General features: G+C 33.4%; 5 protein-coding genes across 5 annotated transcripts; 1 reads left to right on the forward strand and 4 right to left on the reverse strand.

Moving 5' to 3' along the window:
* Positions 1–443: 443 nt before the first annotated feature.
* Positions 444–7133, reverse strand: LOC105360245 (sodium-coupled monocarboxylate transporter 1). Its single transcript, XM_011497097.1, has 12 exons — positions 6606–7133; positions 5927–5978; positions 5275–5342; positions 4593–4747; positions 4378–4518; positions 3486–3594; positions 3309–3418; positions 2795–3068; positions 2327–2415; positions 1114–1224; positions 666–867; positions 444–599 (listed from the first exon to the last, which is right to left on the reverse strand). The coding sequence occupies exons 1-12, from the start codon at positions 7065–7067 to the stop codon at positions 510–512; spliced, it is 1863 nt and encodes a 620-aa protein (XP_011495399.1). The 5' UTR covers positions 7068–7133; the 3' UTR covers positions 444–509.
* Positions 7134–11587: 4454 nt separating this feature from the next.
* Prosbeta1 (proteasome beta1 subunit) lies at positions 11588–12871 on the reverse strand. The gene is made up of 5 exons (XM_011497098.1): positions 12610–12871; positions 12383–12450; positions 12179–12310; positions 11822–12096; positions 11588–11734 (listed from the first exon to the last, which is right to left on the reverse strand). The coding sequence occupies exons 1-5, from the start codon at positions 12682–12684 to the stop codon at positions 11607–11609; spliced, it is 678 nt and encodes a 225-aa protein (XP_011495400.1). The 5' UTR covers positions 12685–12871; the 3' UTR covers positions 11588–11606.
* Positions 12872–13428: 557 nt separating this feature from the next.
* LOC105360248 (phosphatidylinositol glycan anchor biosynthesis class P) lies at positions 13429–13861 on the reverse strand. Its single transcript, XM_011497100.1, has one exon. It carries the CDS (start codon positions 13837–13839, stop codon positions 13453–13455), a length of 387 nt encoding a protein of 128 aa, XP_011495402.1. The 5' UTR covers positions 13840–13861; the 3' UTR covers positions 13429–13452.
* LOC105360247 (Threonyl-carbamoyl synthesis 6) lies at positions 13857–14440 on the reverse strand. Its single transcript, XM_011497099.1, has 3 exons — positions 14282–14440; positions 14082–14210; positions 13857–14002 (listed from the first exon to the last, which is right to left on the reverse strand). The coding sequence occupies exons 1-3, from the start codon at positions 14296–14298 to the stop codon at positions 13876–13878; spliced, it is 273 nt and encodes a 90-aa protein (XP_011495401.1). The 5' UTR covers positions 14299–14440; the 3' UTR covers positions 13857–13875.
* A 148-nt stretch (positions 14441–14588) lies between these two features.
* Positions 14589–17340, forward strand: Vps33B (vacuolar protein sorting 33B). Its single transcript, XM_011497101.1, has 7 exons — positions 14589–14676; positions 14764–14943; positions 15023–15234; positions 15761–16267; positions 16330–16560; positions 16623–16948; positions 17022–17340. Exons 2-7 carry the CDS (start codon positions 14786–14788, stop codon positions 17283–17285), a joined length of 1698 nt encoding a protein of 565 aa, XP_011495403.1. The 5' UTR covers positions 14589–14676; positions 14764–14785; the 3' UTR covers positions 17286–17340.
* The last annotated feature ends 25 nt before the right edge of the window (positions 17341–17365 follow it).

Below are 17365 nucleotides of genomic sequence, written 5' to 3' on the forward strand. Positions count from 1 at the left end.
GCCACAATAATTGTATATAAACGTGGCTTACTTACTACGTAAAGGATAATTATAAACTTTAATAATAATAACACATGAGCAACAATGATAAAATATATCATATATTCGTTAAGCACCCAAACTGTTTAATAGATATAAAAGTACATATTTTTAATATTTACCATGTAATCGTGCCTTACCAACATTAAATACGAATTTAATTAATTTGTTTTTCGAAAGAAACCATTTTGTTAGTTTACCGAATTTTATTTTATCAAACAACCCCTCTCTTCTCTCTTCTCTCTCTCTCTCTCTCTCTCTCTCTCTCTCTTTCTGCAATATAACATTCATATTTATGTAAAAAAAAAAAAAAAAAAAAAAAAGGGAATTCGTCAAAACAAGATTCAAACATTTACAAATTATTCAACGCGCGTCTTCGATCGCATATCAAAGCATATCAAATATAAAGAAAGTAAATTTTAAAGCTCATTAATCGATCACATCTGTGCTAGTCGGAGCAGCGACATTCATCATAACGTCGGCACCTCTCTGATACTTTCCCGTCCTCCTCTATCCATCGTTGACGCACTCCCAGTCTTAGCTGGGCCCAGTCTCATTACCTGAAGCAGATGGTGTCCTTCTATAAATACTGCACGGATTAAAAAAGCATAGCGGTCGTGGCTTACCTGAAGTTGCTGCTGCTGCTGCTGCTGCGGTGGTCGTTGACGCCGAAGATACTTGCGGATAAAAGGTGCCATGAGCGCGGGGTCCAGTTTGTCCACGTTCTCGGAGGAGACGAAGCTGACGAGGAGGCCAACGCACATCGTCACTAGGGTACCCGCGACCGTGTACCACAAGTAACTAAGTCGATAAATCACCATTGGCTCGCTGTCGGCAAAACATTATACTGTTAAATACATTAAACAGTATACGAACTGGTTCGCCAGTGTCATTTTCCATAGCCGATTAACAAATAATAGCGAGTTTATGCATTGACGGTGTAAAAACTGAGCGCCACCAATATCTCATTATTCTTGTAAACTTACTTTTTACAATAAAGAGCCCACAATCATGATAAAAGATAAAAGCAATCCAACTACTGTTAAATTGTATGTGTAATGAAATCCATCGTACCCTTCGACTGGATCGTTCAAAAGTGTCTCTGGAGGCAGCATAAGAAGTAAATTCTCGGACTTTTGAAACGAGTATGTGCAACCCTCGGTACTCACTGGTTTCTCATCAAATCTACCATTGTTTACAAAATAAAATTTATGCATTGGTTAATAGACGAGATTCGGCTTAATAGACTGAAATGAGTACAATCTTTAGTTATGATTCATAGTTAAATTCTTTGCAACTGTTCTTGTTTTAATATATATGGTGGCCTACGTTTATAAAAAGTAAAATAAATCGACAAGGGTGGGTGGCCAATGAAACAATTTTTATTTATTATGTATTAACAATTATGTATTAATAAGATAATATTTATTTTAAGCCCTATGTAAAATTCTAAATTGTATCGAATTTCAAAACGTTCGAGTTTTTCAGGCAAGAGGCTCTAATCTATAATTAACCGTAATTAACCAAGGTCTTGTAAATTAATATATATATATATATATATATATATATATATAAAGACAAATTATATCATAAACACTATATTTCAATTACAAATCATCAAGAAAGAAAGAATTATTAATTACACGAAATATATTACATTTATCTAAGAATAGAGATCTTTTCATTGCTCTTAGGATCGATCGATTCTTCAAATTAAACAAAATAATACCATCGTTCGTTAAAATAATTAAAAAATTGCATGAATTTCAGTGAGGATTGTTGAATAATAAATTTTTTTTTATGTATCTTTTAGAATATATTTTAAAACAATTTTTGAGCTTTTGATAATCGATCGGATCGCATGCCTACGTATGAAAAAAAAAAATTGTTTATTTGTTACACGCTAACTGATTTTATTGCAATTTCACGAACTGTAAATTAATAATAGCATTAATTATATTTACTATATATACAAAATTAAAACAATTCATTCGTTAACTAGTTAACTATAACATTCTACTCCAGCCTTGAAATATTTTTAATTTATCTATCATTATTCGTTATTTCATTAAACGCTATTAAAAAGTAGTCGACTTCGTTATCTGCCTCGAGATTTGTAATTAATATTATTATTTTATAGCTCGCGGTCGCTTTCGATATTCATCGAGAGTTTCCAGTGATCGTATAAGTCTGTTAATTACAATGTTTTCAGCATATATATTTTATCATTATACTTATGTTATTATGGATAGAGAAATCTTATATTATTGAGTTGTAGTGATCTTACCGAATTTTTCCACTGGCAATCGCAGCTTCCGCGGATAAACTAATCCAGCCCATGAATGCAAGACCAGAAAGGCCTCCAATAAGTGCACCCTAAACATTATAATTTCACTTTTAATATATTTATCTAACATTAGCTCCTATTGTTCCTTAAAATTTAACATCGAACATCCAGGCGTTCCACTTTTGTCTACTACTGGCCATTAGAGATATTTATTCATTGAGATAATCAATCGGTGAGAATATTCATTAACCATTGCATAGGGAGCCCATACGATATTTAACACATTTCTATCGAGCACTACGATGAAAAAATTAAATTTAAAAATAAATACAATACTATACGATGCTCTTTAATTCATAAGTATATTTGCTATTTATGGGTCGTTGCCCATATTATTATACCACGTGACACTGCGGCAGACTAGCACCATCCGAATTAGATTATAAATAAGAACTAGATTATACGTACATTGGCATTGATCCAGGGCACGAGGACTCCCATGCTGAAAATACCGAGGGAGGGACCGCTGGTGATAGCGCCAAGGCTCATTGATAATTGCAGGACGTGCGAGCCCGTCTTCTCGACGACGAAGACGAGGCCGGTGCACGCGACCCCCAGAATCAGCACAGTCAGTTTCATGAGAATGTCGACGGTCTTGGGGCTGAAGGGAGTCTTGCGAAAGGACTTAATAAAGTCCTCCAAAACGACAGCCGCCATGGAATTCAAACCAGTTGACAGGGAACTGAGCCGGCATTTAATTACTTATTGGATGCGAATTTTTATTAAATTGAGACAAGAGTATATTATGCTCATAAACATGTGCTCGATATCCTTAATAATAATAATAATAATAATAATAATAATAATAATAATAATAATAATAATAATAATAATAATGGCAGATCTGAACGTTGTAAATAACTACTAGTAGAGATGACGTAGGACCTTAAGTTAAAGCGATTACTCTAAGATTGTGGCTTACCTCAAAGCTGCGCTAAATACACCGGCTACAAATAATCCTGGCATTCCAGGTACGTCCCCGAGAATGTTCATCATTAATAGGGGCAATAGTTGGTCCTTAGCTCTAGCAAGCTAAAAGCAGATAAGGCTCGACAGGCGCTTTTCATTTGCAAATCAATTCTAGGATATGTATACGTACTTTGGTTGTCAAAGGATCACATTCGTGATACCAAGCGTATACCAGCATACCCGCGTATCCACAAATACCGATCAGAATTAAAACACCGATGATGAAAGACCATAAAGCTCTAAATTTACGTAATGCGAGGAAATTATTAATAACACATTGTAAATGCTCGTGAGAATAGCAACGATTCGACTTAAAAGAAAAAAGAAAAGAAAAAAAAATTCATTCATTTGCATATTGACTCGATTTATATATTAGATGCCACGAGACAATATGAAATGATCGAATTGCATGAAATTTTTATTATTTTTATTAAAAATACTTTGTTTTTCTCTTCTTTTCGACTAAACATTACACCGCCTTTTCTTCCTTTTTTCTTCGTGCTACTTTATTACTATTAACGCGAGATCTGACCCTTGTAATAATGAAGTATCACTGCGAGACTTTATAAAAGAAAAACTCTTTCAATTCGTCGTGCTATCATTGAAAAAAAAAACAAAAAAAAAAAAAAAAAAAAAAAAAATTAAGGTAAAATATCGTATAAAATACATTTAATAATATTAGCTCGTATCTGAAAATTATGGCAATGATAATAATAATTTTTGCTACGGTTATTGAACTTTTAAAGCGACATTAAACGCGCTTATTATATAAAAAGTTACGTTCTCATTGTAATGTGTTGATTAAAGAGACGATAAGTTGTCATTTCTGTAGGGCTTGAAAAAAAAAGAAAAAAAAAAGAAAAAAAAAGAGAAAAAAAAAAGAAAAAAAAAAGAAAAAAAAGAACAAGAAAAGAAAAGAATTCGTTTAAAGCCGTGAAATAAACTCGGAATACTCTGCTTGTCACTCGATCCAAGTCTTATGAATTAAGCTCAGTAACGCTGGAGTGCCGTGCGCTTCTTACCTCTTGGCGTGGGCGACTGTTGGCAGAGACAGATACCGTTGAATCATATTCTGATTGATGGCCGCGATCTGGAGCCAGTGGACGCAGCCGCCGAGGACGAGGGACCAGATGGTGTGTCGAGTCAGTGGGCTCCAATCGGCCCTGATCCGTGCGAACAGTCATTGTAGTGCTTTGAAAACGCCCCGACTTGGGGTTAGGATGTCAAGTGGACTCACGTGGGTATCTCGAGGCGACCCGAGTCGAGGTTCCGCCGGATGACGACGGAGAGGCCGCCGAGGTCCGCCGTGCCTTTCACAACGATTAGCAGCATCGCGCCAAACATTATGAAGGTCTGAACGAAATCCGTCCATACCACTGCGCGCAGTCCGCCCTGCGAACGTTACCTCGATTATAGGCCGATTACTTTGCCCCCATATCGCCGTAATATAGGAGTAAGAGGGGAGCGTGAGAGGAGGGGAGGGTATGGGAAGGGATGGGAGTTAGTGGGGGGGGGGGATGAAGAGAGGCGAACACTCCTCTGTATAAGAAAAGAATTGGTCGTATGTTTTTGCGAATGAAAGTAATTTATGAAAAAGCAGGCGTAGCCGATTAATATTGCAATCGGTAATTACATCGAGTGCGCGGGATGCAAGTATGATAGATGTCTCGTTTTCACATTTGGCTTCTTTCCGAGGCCTTATTTCGGCACAAATTTTCGAAAGATTCGTCAACGTCCATTCTCTTTAAGACGAAAATCAATTTTGATTTTCTTGCGATGGAGCTATAGAGATGTTTGCAGTTATAAAAAATGAATGTATAAACGATGCCGGTTATTAATGTAGTACTCGCGGGTGAGCAGGTGTAGAGTTATGTTAGGTAAAAAAAAAAAAAAATTTGTTTTAAATGCACTTTACGCACCATACACGTGTAGAAAATGCATACGATGCAGACGAATGGCGTAACCACATGGATGTTTACTCCGGTAACTAAAAAACAAGAGCGGCAATTTAATAACTGTCGACATAAAATGATGCGATAGAGTAGCGTCGTCATCATCGATAAAATTAATTCTAATTTTTCCGACATTCATTTATTCGTTAAGAGCTATGGACAAATAAATAAGATAAAGCTCATTAATGTATTGAATAACCGAGAAATGCATGATACGCGCGATTTCGATGAAATGGTAGATATTACAGTCTCCAAGTCCTTTTTAGCAATTAAAAATCAGCATAGCGATATATTTGTGCACTATCTTTCTCAACTCTGTTAATTTCAATAATCTTCAAGTTGTTTCGCAACTTAAAACAGTTAAGATTATTATCGTTAATGCGTCTTCTATTACTCTACCGCGGCTTTAGAGCGATGCGTCAGATCACGCCAGAGCCACTCGTATCCACTAAGATTATGTTTCGCGCATGCACCGATACCATAAAACCACTATAAAAGTGTGCAGCAGGCATTCATCAGCATTAATATAATAATTATAATAGGACATTAACGAAAGAATATAGCCACATGAGTCACGAGAGATCAACAATGTAGTGTAGTCAACATTGGTAGTGTATACCTTGATTGAAGGCGAGCGCCGGCACGTAGATGACAATTGGCAACCAAGTTATCTAAACAGACATTTTCACGGTCAACTGTCGTGCAGCTTCTCTCGAATCGCGCTATCGTTAAAAAATACAAGCATATCAATGTCCAAATTAGTCGGGATGCGCGTATATTGCTAACGGAGCCAGCTTCGTTCCTCCATTACGAATAAATTTGTTTTGTAATAAACGCTTTATCTCTCATCACTTTATAAGCATTATAAACAAAAAGTGATAATTTATTATATGTGCATTGTGATGTCGAGTCGACTCGTTGGTGTTTAACATTATTAACATTTAACGGATAATTTCACATTAAATTATCTTATTTGTAATCGTTAAGCTTTTATTTAAATACACGCTTTAAGAGAATAAAGAGAAGAATAAAGGTAAACAAGAATGCACGCGCGAAGGGTTGACGATTGATAAATTTTAATCGCGATAGAACAAAAAAAAAAAAAAATGAAAAAAAAAAACCAACAGATACGTTCGTTATGCAAATCTTTAAGGATTTTTATCTCTCTCTCTCTCTCTCTCTCTCTCTCTCTCTCTCTCTCTCTCTCTCTCTCTCTTGCTCGATTCGAAACGAACAACGAAATCGAAATTCTCAAGAAAACGGTAACGCATAATTATCAGCTCGCGAGTATTACTAACAATTCCAATTGCGAAGAGTAGGGATCCCAATATACGTATTCTTCTGTCGAACCTCAACTCCAGATACTCGTAGGTGCTGGTGAGCCTGAGATCGTGGAACACGGGCAGGTACACGCCGGACATGATGAAGCCGACGATGACGACCCCGAGGCCAATGCACAAGTAACTCGTCCCGTGGACGTAAATCTCCGTGGGCATTCCCAGTAGCGAGATCCCGGATATGAAGCTCGCGATGAGGCTCATGCTGACGGGAAAAGTCTTCATGTTGCGGCCGCCGACGAGGTACTCGGCCTCGCCCCTCGATCGCTTTACGAAGCCGAAGTAGACGCCGATGCAGCCGCAGCCAAGGAGCATCGACACGAAGACCCCGTAATCGGCGAGGCCGAAGTTCCGTAGCGAGTCGATAACATCGTCGACGCTCGGCATATCCGCCGTCAATTCGCCCGACGACGACATCGTCATCTTCGGCCACCACCAGGCCGCGCACCTGAAACAGCGCCCGACTTAACGCACACGCAGTGCCCCACCTCGTGCGACTTTCCTCCGTGAGTCCGCTTCACGGGACTTTTGACTTTCGATGATTACGCCGAGCTCTCGGCTAAACGTCGGCTATTCAGGGGACGTTCACAGTTAAAATGTACTTGAAATGAAAATTGAAGGAGAGTTACATTGTTTTGTCATTCGCTTTGATAATAATAACACGGATTATTCATGCACTCTTGTTCGAGGGAAACAAAATTGGGTAAAATCTTTTCTTAGGCAATGCTACCGCTACCGAGCGTATATTAATTAATTATTCATCGACGGGAATACTCTTTAATAGTTTTATGAACGATTTAATAAAAATCATTGATCGTATTATTAATCATTGTATCGATGCTTATATTATATGATTGTTTATATCGGTAATGAGTTTTATAGAAAATTTCTGTTTTATCATTTGTCCGTCGACTATTGACTACTTAACTATTAACTTGATTGAGAACGATCGTAATACAATGCGATTTATGCTTAAATGGAATATATATATATATATATATATATATATATATATATATATATGATTAAGTATCTCGTTGATGAAATTTAAATAAAAATTATCGATCGATTCAATACATTTGTCGGCATTAATATTACAACTTAATCATCTTGATGCTTCTGTCTATTTGATTATGCAATTTGGAAATTGCGATATTTTTAAGTATTTAGAGCTTTGATGTATATGCGACACATTTCGAATATAATGACTATTCGTTATTGCGCTCCAAAATGGAAAAGGTCAGATGAATCGAAAAATTTCTCTAATTACAACCGTTTATTCATAGTTTAGACTGCGTGTGGAAGATCGGCATTGCGCAACTCTAAGGTCAAATAGATTCAACGCACTATAATTCTTAATATTATTATTCTATATTCTACTTAATATCCAAATTCTTTGCGTGGAATTTTAATCTAATTAAACAGAAATAATGAGTTTTACTCCGATCAATTAGAATTCAGCTGCCACGTAATATATGTTTATTTTAGTTATATATTTATTAATGGAAAATATATTATTGTTTTTATCTAGAATAGTACATGTGTCCAAACGGAATTAGTATCGATAATAAATCAATCAAAAGGAATATTATTTGAATAAATATTCCTTGGATGAATTAGTCGAATCTGAAAAATCAAACTCGTAAAATCAAATTATAAAATAATTATCTTGGTAAATTATAAATTAACTAGATTGTTCAATTTTATTGACTTATATCATCTAGCAAAACATATAAATGATCACTTTTCCCAGCATTCGATGTCGCGTACTTATTAAATTACTTCCAATACATTGTTATTTAAATGTTTAAAATGTTGAGTGATATATATATATTTCTTGTTTTTTTTTTTTCTTCTTTTTTTTTTTTTTTTTTTTTTTTTTAATATATCACAAACTTTATTTGTTCTGTTATTCCGTGATCAATTGTGTGTAAGTATAAATAACCGGTAAGAACTTGTGAATATGTGAATTGATGATTGTGCCAAATAAAAAAGAAATATTAATTTATACATTACTTGTGACACAGCTGTTCGTTTATATTTATAGTTCGTAGTCAGTGTGCCCGAATGATCTCGAGCTTATTTAAAATGAGTAACAATAAACTCGTGTAAGGTATTAATGACTTGTAATAACGTCAAATGCAAGTGTCACATCGCGTACACGTGGTGAAGTCTCCATATCAATATTCTATCGATCACAAATAAATCATCAAAATCGTCATTGCCACTCAAGCTCTCGAAACCCATTCCAATGTTAATTAAACGAGATTGTACCGGAAAACAATTTGGTCGACAGAGAGTAGTGGAGTATTTTCTATCAAATATATATTATGTGATGAAATATAAAATAATGTTCTTTTATGATAGAATATAAATTTTTCTTTTACATGGTTAATGACATGATAACTATTGTTCGTAGGCAATCAACCTGATGGGTATAAGTCATATTTAAACTGCTTTATTTGAAAAATTATTAGAGCTACGCTACGTGTATAATCTATATTCTTGTTACTATTAGGGCTAATTAAATATTAAATTTTACGTTGATATTTATTCGAAATGGCGATTAACTGCCATTAATTATTTACCAGCTCCCAATTTAAATCTATCATACTACATCCGCCAATTAAGTTATTATCTTCTACTTTCATAGTCAATGACAACAAATTCTCATCTGTGATGGATTTTTATAATTTACATTTTATACTGACGATTCAGACACTATAGATGTGATATTTACAATAAAAAAATTAAAAAAATTAAAACTTCGTAAAGTAATGTTTCGATATAATCTAGAAATGGTGATTTAACGCTCTTTTAATACTAAAATAAGATTACTTTAAACCTTTTATGTATTTTATTTTATTTTTTTATCTTTAAACTATTGATAATCACTTCGGATGTTGTGGATATGAACTTCAAATGTTAAATAATAACGGCTTGCTTCGTAAGTGCATTAATAGTAATGAACAAAAAAAAAACAACAACAAAAAAAACAAAAAAAAAAAAGAGCAAAAACAAAAAACAAAAAAAAAACAAAAAAAAAAGTATAGTTACTTATCGCATTTTGTCTCGAAACCGACACTCGGTGAAATAGCTTTTTGCACACTTGACCAATATAGCTTAAGTGCAGGATAGATGCGATCGGAAACACTAGCTCTCAGCCTGAAAATTATTAAATGGCAAAGAGCTCGTTCGGGATCCTCGCGAGACGTAGGAACTCGACGATTAAGATCGATTACAAAGCGTAGCATCGACTATAAATCGGCGCTTAGGTGACGGAGGAGGGAAAAACAGTCCGAGACTCGAGCGCGACATGGCCGATTAACAGAGGCAGTGAGAAAAAATGTCGATTAACGGATGCTGAGAGAATCTCACGTGCGGCGAGAGGCAGCTGCAGCAGGAGCCGGTCTCCTCCGGGGCGGTGGTCGACGACTGGTCGTCGGTCCGGGACGCGCGCCGGTCTTTATCCGGTCGCGTGCTCGCGCCGACGCGATTTCCTCGTTAAGCTTGACAATGGGCACGTAAGCCTCGGCCCGAGACAAGTGGATAATACGGCCTGATTTCCAAGCGGACCTCGTCTCTCCCCCTAATGCTGCATCTCTTTCTTTCGCGAGAAGCGCACCTGGAGCAGCGAGCACCGAGCATTTGAAAATGTAGGAGCGACTTTTCGAATACCGGGAGGCTGGAGAGTTTAAAATGGAATTTTTCATCCAACGCCATTTATCGTTTATGCGTCATCCGTGTAACGTTGCGTTTCCTTCGTGCTTTAAGGATTATGTGCTTTGCCGCATGGGACAGCATGCAATGGACGACCGAACGAGCATGCACATTTGAAAAATGTGAAAAAAATATTTAAATTATTATTATCAGTCGTCTCGACAATCAAATATTGATGGCAAATATAATTATTTTCTTCTAGCTTGTGATATTAATTAAGACAATTATTCGACAATCCTAAGCATATATCGGCAATATCCAGCCTTACATTTATTTTCATTTTGATTGTTCGAAATATTTGATTAGGTCTATTGCTCAGCTACGTAGGTGAAGAAATAATTGATCGTCAAAATTGATCAAAATAGCCTATGAACGTTTAAAACTTGTTCGATAAATATTAGCGTAGCGCCTAGGATGTACAATTATTCTAGTTTTGTGTTGTCTCTAAAATCCAAGGAAACTAAGCAATTTACCTAATAAACCTTACAAATCTATGAAATTCACAAGTAACTAAATAATAATATTTAATGACTGTTTCAAGATAATGTTTGTCAATTTAATATTTTCAGTCAATTTTTTATAAATTATCCATTTTACATTTGCAATTTATCATTTTAAGCATTGATACTTTTTGTATAGGCTTTCATCTTTTTTTAAGCGTCGATAATTAGTTTGTAAGTAGCAATTTTAAAGCACAATTTATTATTTCAATATTATTTTAGACACCGTAATAATGTATTAATTATACGAAATTTGATTAAAAACAACATTTCATTATAATTGATGTGTGCGTGCATGTGTGCACACATGCATAAATTATCTTAAAGAAATTTCAATGTCATGTGAATGTAAACGACTAAAACATTTGAACACTTTGAACATGAATTTATAATTTTCATAATTATTTAACAATTTTTTAGAAATACTAAGAATTCAGCAATATTAGCGCTTATATTACTATTCATTGTTTTTGTTTAATGTACGCTTACATTAAGCTCTTATTGCTGAAAGTATGTCTATTAAACAATGATGTTTGATTAAAAGTATTCATGATTTGAAAACTTTAATCTCTTTACATTAACAAAGAAATTGCATGGATGAAATAATTGATTCATAAATTATTTCAAGGTTTAATAATTATTTATTTATCAAATGTAAAATTAGACATGATAATGACAATATATATTCTACCATATCGTTGCAAATGTATCAATATTATATAATTAAATTTTTTCCATAACTTTATCCTTCGTAAAACGTTGGTAATTCATTTTCCTTAATCACTTTGCGAACAATACCATTTTCAGTGATTATACCCAATCGAATTAAACCACCGCTGCTACCATCTCGAGACATGGCTAGGGCCAACGCTAAAAACGAATAAACAAATTATATCTGTGCTTTTTTCATAATTTAGTATCAATTTATTTGATTAAAAATATAATTAAAATACTTACTATTGCTAACTAGCTCTACGCATTGATCTTTAGACATACCAGGCTTATAATTTGCATCGACATAACCATATACGTAACTTGAACCAGAGCCACCGATAGAGATAGGTTGACGTGTGCACATACCTCCAAGTGGAATACTATAAACTTGACCACCCTTTATGGAATCCCAACCAGCTACTAATATACCAGCCATTAAACTGTCACGATAATTATAACATAATTCCCTAAAGACATTAGCCGCTGTTTCAACTCTTGGCTCCATTCCCAATTCCATTCTGACAATGAAAAATAGCTTATAAATAATTTCACCGATAAGCATAAGGTAAATTATCTTTATTATCATTATCAATAATTTACCTATGAAATCCTAAATGATAATTAACAATTTCAGATATAGCCTGAGTATCAGCCGATGATCCGGACCGACAGCAATAAATGTAATCGGTCACCTTTGTCAATTTATCGACTACGCGATTAGCAATGTACGACCTGCAAGAAATATTTATCATGCAATTTACAATGCAAAATTTTAAATAAAATCCATTAAATATATTAACACACCCAGTGGTAGAACGCGAATCGGCACCAATAACTACTCCACCATCAAATTCAACAGCCATAATCGAAGTCTATATTGGAATGGAAATACATATTATATAGGTAAATATTACGGCTAAAGGACATTATAGCAATAAAGCTTTTAATGAAAAACATGAAATAATTCATTACAATTCCAAGTTTGCACTGTCATTCTAACCTTCAAAGTCAATATTAAAAGAAAGACTTACTCCGGTACTATGCTCTGCATTTGCCCAATCTGGTACCAACGAGTTGGACATCATAGGCTCAGCTACTCGTAACATTATTTATTCATTTAATAAATATCAACGGTTTATTGCAAGATCACGTCGAGGAATTCTTCCTGTGTTGACACGGCGCGGCTCTAAAAGTTGGGCGGACGGCAACTTGCTGCGGCCACTCGAGCCAATGTCGCGTCATTTGAAAATAGCATGCGCACTTTCTTGATATTTCATCCTCTTACTTATGCTTTTCATTTATTTATTCGATATAATATTTCCAATAGTATGGAAATCCGAATGATGTACAACGTTTATTTTCCCTCTCTCGCACTATCTGACGCGTGCGAAGGAAATTCGATAGAAACCTATTTTGCGCTTGAATAGCTAGCTGAGCGGCATTTGAGCATCAAACCAAGTCCCATTAAAATAATAAATAATAAAAGATATCGTTAAATATATCATTTAACCATTTTATAAAGCTAATTTTTTTCTCTCTCTTTTTTTTTTTTTTTTTTTATTTCATTTACAATTTAATCAAGTCGTGTCAGTGGGATAACATTTGAAAATTAATATTTGTTTGAAATATAATGTGGTGCCATTGTCGTTAGATTTTCATGTACAACGGAGTAATGCGATAATTTATATATATGTCAGAGAATTTACAATGCATTGTGGAGAGAAATATGTAAAAATTATTAATTAACACTTTTTGGTAAGCATTGTATTGTCGTTATTGGATGAAATTTTGTTTGATGCTAGGCGTTAAAACTATTTATCCCAATAAATACAGAATAATGATATGCAATATTTTTTGAAAAATATTCTTTTATTTTAATCGTTTTGTAAATATAATTTTCTACAAACTTCTGTAATTGGAATATCAGAAACTGGAGGAATACCACCGGGTATGCTTTCACGTCGCTCTAAACAATATTCGTCCGTAATTGTTCTTAAATCATCGATATTCGGTGTCATACTTATATTTATAGCTGGATAAATAGCAAATGCAAATACAGCGATAGCTGTTAAAATCCAAACTGGAAGAGCCACTGCCCAGTATTTCGAGGGCCAGTATGTAAGTCCCAATTTTTCATGTAAAAATTCCTCGGGTACAAACGCCCATACTAAATATAATAATAACAGCATATTCGATCCTATGTACATAGCGTATCCATAAACCGATCTTGGAGCGTAAGGTGCTGGTGTACGCTCTGACATATCTGTCTCGAGCAATCTTGCGATCGTATCAAAATTTTAATAATGATCGTAAGAAGACTCTGGTGGATCAAATTCTTTCATAGTTTCGGTAATAAGCAGCAGTGTGTCAAAAAATGATGTTAATCCCACTCGAACTTTGCGAGCTTCTTTTCCAGAAAAAGTACTAAAATAAGTAAAAATAATTAGAAAAATATTTACTTTAATATATTTAATGAATAAGTTATTAACAATTGTTAATGTACGCTTTAAGTGTATTCGATTTTAAAGTTAATGTTTTTGTTACACCACTCCTCGACGGTTCCGCATCTACTCGCAAAGTTTGATAAGCAACATCCGCCTCTCGTTCACTAGGAAATGGAATGCATAAATCACTAATTATTTCGTTAAGAGCTTATACTGTAAAAGATATTGTTGAGAAAATATTTAAAATTTTTAAGGATACACAATGAGATCATTCATGACGTTGTTTATAAAAATTACGATAAAAAATCTCTTATAAAAATCGTCTATTATTCATTATCATAAATTAACAAATGTATACTTCTTTATATCTTATATAATTAATAGAAAATATTTGTGCATAAATCCAGTCGACGTTCAAGGTACAAAAAAAAAATATATATCTATTAAGGCTTTGGTAGTGTCCAAAATATTGGACAATATTTGCGCATGCGTGTAACGATGAATTGGCTAACCTTATTCGAAATTGAAAATATAAAAATTAAGTTTGTTCGCCCGTGTATTATTAACCTATTCAATTTTGTAAACGAAACAATTATTTTTAATTATATTTCATTTCTTCATTTCTTTCACTAATAAACGTTGTAATATACTAAGGTATTAAAGGCTTACATACTAGTGTTATTATAAAAAATCTCGTTGATTAATATGAGTATATAATTAAGAAGCTTTTATTTATTTTAGCTAATAAATAATAAGTTAAATAATGGATATTACATTGGACGATCGCTTGAATTCATTTCAACAAATAAGTCAAAGAAAACTTGTAGAAATTTTAGATATTATTCCAGGGAAAAAAGACTTTATTATTGAACAAAAATTAATGAAAATACTTGATACATTTGTAGGAGTAACAGTTTTAAAGTATGAAAAGAAAAATATAGTTTTCTTTAAGATTGATTTGATTTATTTTATCTACAATATATTAATTAATTAATTTCAGGAAATATGGAGTTGATAAGATATTTAAATTTGCTCAAGGACTTAAGTATACCAATGTTCAACGTATTTATGTAGTTACCTGTAATCTAGTAACATGTCAAAACGTTTTTGATGAAATTAAGGCTGAATTGTGTCAAACACCCGGTCTTTCTCACCATATGTTAATAGCACCATTTATACCAATAGCTGTAAATGATTTAATCGAAGAAAATGGTAATATTTCTATAATTTATAAACACATAATAAATTGATCGAATGCTGAATTTTATGCTATATGTTTATAAGATATTCAGTTTCTATTTGAATTAATCATCGCACTTGACATATATATTAAATAATTATCTAACGTGTTGATAAATAATATTTATCTATATAATATGTTTTATGTAAATATCCAAGGAATAATAATATACAAGAAAATATATATATATATTTTTAATCAGCCACTTTATACTATTGGTTTTCAAATTTATTTATTCTAAAAAGCTATTTATAATTGGAAAGCTTTAAAGACAAAAAAATTTTATATATATATATATATATATATATATATATATATATATATATATATATATTTCTATTCAAAGTGAGCAAAATTTCTTCAACTTAAAATTATTTGAAAATTTCTTGCTTACGCCATGATGTAAAGTGAATAATTTAAAAATAATGGTATTTTAAAGGTTTATGTGGCTTTAATGCAATAGTTTATTCATCCCCTAAATTTTTTACGTAATTACAGGACTCTATGGATTAGTCACCTTGCGACCATTAGCTTGGGAATTTATTAGAATCGATGGAAATGTTTTATCTCTAGAAACACCATTATTTACTGACTTGTACTATCATAAGAATACTGGTCTACTTCCATCTTTAGCAAGAAGTCTTTGGACATTACGAATGGTTCTTGGCATTCCCAATTTCACATTTGCATTGGGCAAACATAGTCAACATATATTAAAAATGATATCTGCTATGGACGAATCTCTAGGGTCTCCTAGTACAAAAGACGAATTTGGTGCTTTAATTTTAATGGATAGAAGTCAAGACTTTGTTTCGACGTTACTGACGCCAGTGACTTATTTGGGCTTACTGAGTGAAGTAGTCGAAATAAATATAGGATCTGCATCTCTTGGCACCTCCCAAACCATTTTAGATCCAATTAAAGATCAAGTTTATGGAGAAGTGAGAGACAAACATTTTAGTAATGCCTTTCCAACACTACACACTAAAGCTAAATCTTTAAAATGTAATTAAATGATTAAATACAACTAACGTTAGATTTAAAAATATAATAACGATGCATTTCAGCCGAACAAGAATCCATGCAATCCATGAAGCTAGCAGAAATGAAACATTATGTACAAACTACTCTTCAAAAAACAGCAAAAATTAAACAACAACTGGAATTTCATATATCTGCGTGTGAAGCTACCGTCAATGCTCTTGCCTCGAAATTTGAAACCTTACACTTTATAGAAACTTCAATTCTGGAATGCACTCGAAGAGCTGAATGTTTGGCATACATTTTACAGAATATAGGTATTATCTTATATACTTCAATATTACGAAAATAAATTTTTAATTAAAGTGCTATTCTTTAGATGATAATCCTCATCGAGGTCTTCGACTACTATCGCTATTGTCGTTGACAAGTGACGGAATTACCAACGACGAACTATTAACTATACAGAAGACTCATTTGCATGCTCACGGCTATCAACACATACCACTATTTTATAAATTGGAAACGGCAAATCTTTTAAGTACGAGAGCAGAAAACATGCTCACTCGATTGCCAAATCGAACGAGTAAGTGGACAGTTAATACAAGACGCTTAAAATTGCTTCCTAACTCGTCAAAACCATTAGATTTAAAAGGACCAACATGTCCAAGTTACGTTTTCAATGGATCTTATATACCTCTTATAGTGAGTAGAAATACATTCATAAATTGCTAAGGAAATTCAAATACTCGTTATGAGGTATAATTTTTTATTTCAGGCACAAATTTTAAATATTCTTAATTCACAAATAACAGATCCAAAAAGTTTTGAAGAACTAACTAATACTGTCGGATGCACCTTTAAAGGAATTCAAGGTCCTATCCATCCTCAGTGTATAGTAATTTGTGTAATTGGGGGAATTACATTTAGTGAAATATCAGCATGTAGATTGATAGAAAAATCAGCAGGTATTCGTTTAGTTTTAACGTCAGATTGCATTCTAACGGGCAACAAAATTATGGAAAATCTAGAAAATGCATGACTTAGATGCGTTAAAATATTGTACATAACGAATATTTTGTATTATAAATGTATATAAATTGTATTTATTATTTATATTAT

This window comes from Ceratosolen solmsi, unplaced genomic scaffold (genome assembly GCF_000503995.2).
Source record: "Ceratosolen solmsi marchali unplaced genomic scaffold, CerSol_1.0 scaffold13, whole genome shotgun sequence".
In the NCBI taxonomy this organism is placed as follows: Eukaryota; Metazoa; Arthropoda; class Insecta; order Hymenoptera; family Agaonidae; genus Ceratosolen; species Ceratosolen solmsi.

What these genes read in the sequence shown, in the direction of transcription:
- Vps33B (XM_011497101.1), top strand. Translation starts at nt 14,786, where the DNA reads ATGGATATTACATTGGACGATCGCTTGAATTCATTTCAACAAATAAGT. An exon ending in GTAGGAGTAACAGTTTTAAA is followed by an intron (nt 14,944 to 15,022) that starts GTATGAAAAGAA and finishes AATTAATTTCAG; the next exon opens with GAAATATGGAGTTGATAAGA. An exon ending in TAAAGCTAAATCTTTAAAAT is followed by an intron (nt 16,268 to 16,329) that starts GTAATTAAATGA and finishes GATGCATTTCAG; the next exon opens with CCGAACAAGAATCCATGCAA.
- LOC105360245 (XM_011497097.1), bottom strand. Translation starts at nt 7,067, where the DNA reads ATGACGATGTCGTCGTCGGGCGAATTGACGGCGGATATGCCGAGCGTC. An exon ending in GGCGCTCGCCTTCAATCAAG is followed by an intron (nt 5,343 to 5,926) that starts GTATACACTACC and finishes CTTGTTTTTTAG; the next exon opens with TTACCGGAGTAAACATCCAT. An exon ending in GGTCGCCTCGAGATACCCAC is followed by an intron (nt 4,519 to 4,592) that starts GTGAGTCCACTT and finishes CGCACGGATCAG; the next exon opens with GGCCGATTGGAGCCCACTGA.
- LOC105360248 (XM_011497100.1), bottom strand. Translation starts at nt 13,839, where the DNA reads ATGTCAGAGCGTACACCAGCACCTTACGCTCCAAGATCGGTTTATGGA.
- LOC105360247 (XM_011497099.1), bottom strand. An exon ending in AAATCGAATACACTTAAAGC is followed by an intron (nt 14,003 to 14,081) that starts GTACATTAACAA and finishes TACTTATTTTAG; the next exon opens with TACTTTTTCTGGAAAAGAAG.
- Prosbeta1 (XM_011497098.1), bottom strand. Translation starts at nt 12,684, where the DNA reads ATGTTACGAGTAGCTGAGCCTATGATGTCCAACTCGTTGGTACCAGAT. An exon ending in ATGCAGAGCATAGTACCGGA is followed by an intron (nt 12,451 to 12,609) that starts GTAAGTCTTTCT and finishes ATTCCAATATAG; the next exon opens with ACTTCGATTATGGCTGTTGA. An exon ending in TATCATTTAGGATTTCATAG is followed by an intron (nt 12,097 to 12,178) that starts GTAAATTATTGA and finishes TTTCATTGTCAG; the next exon opens with AATGGAATTGGGAATGGAGC.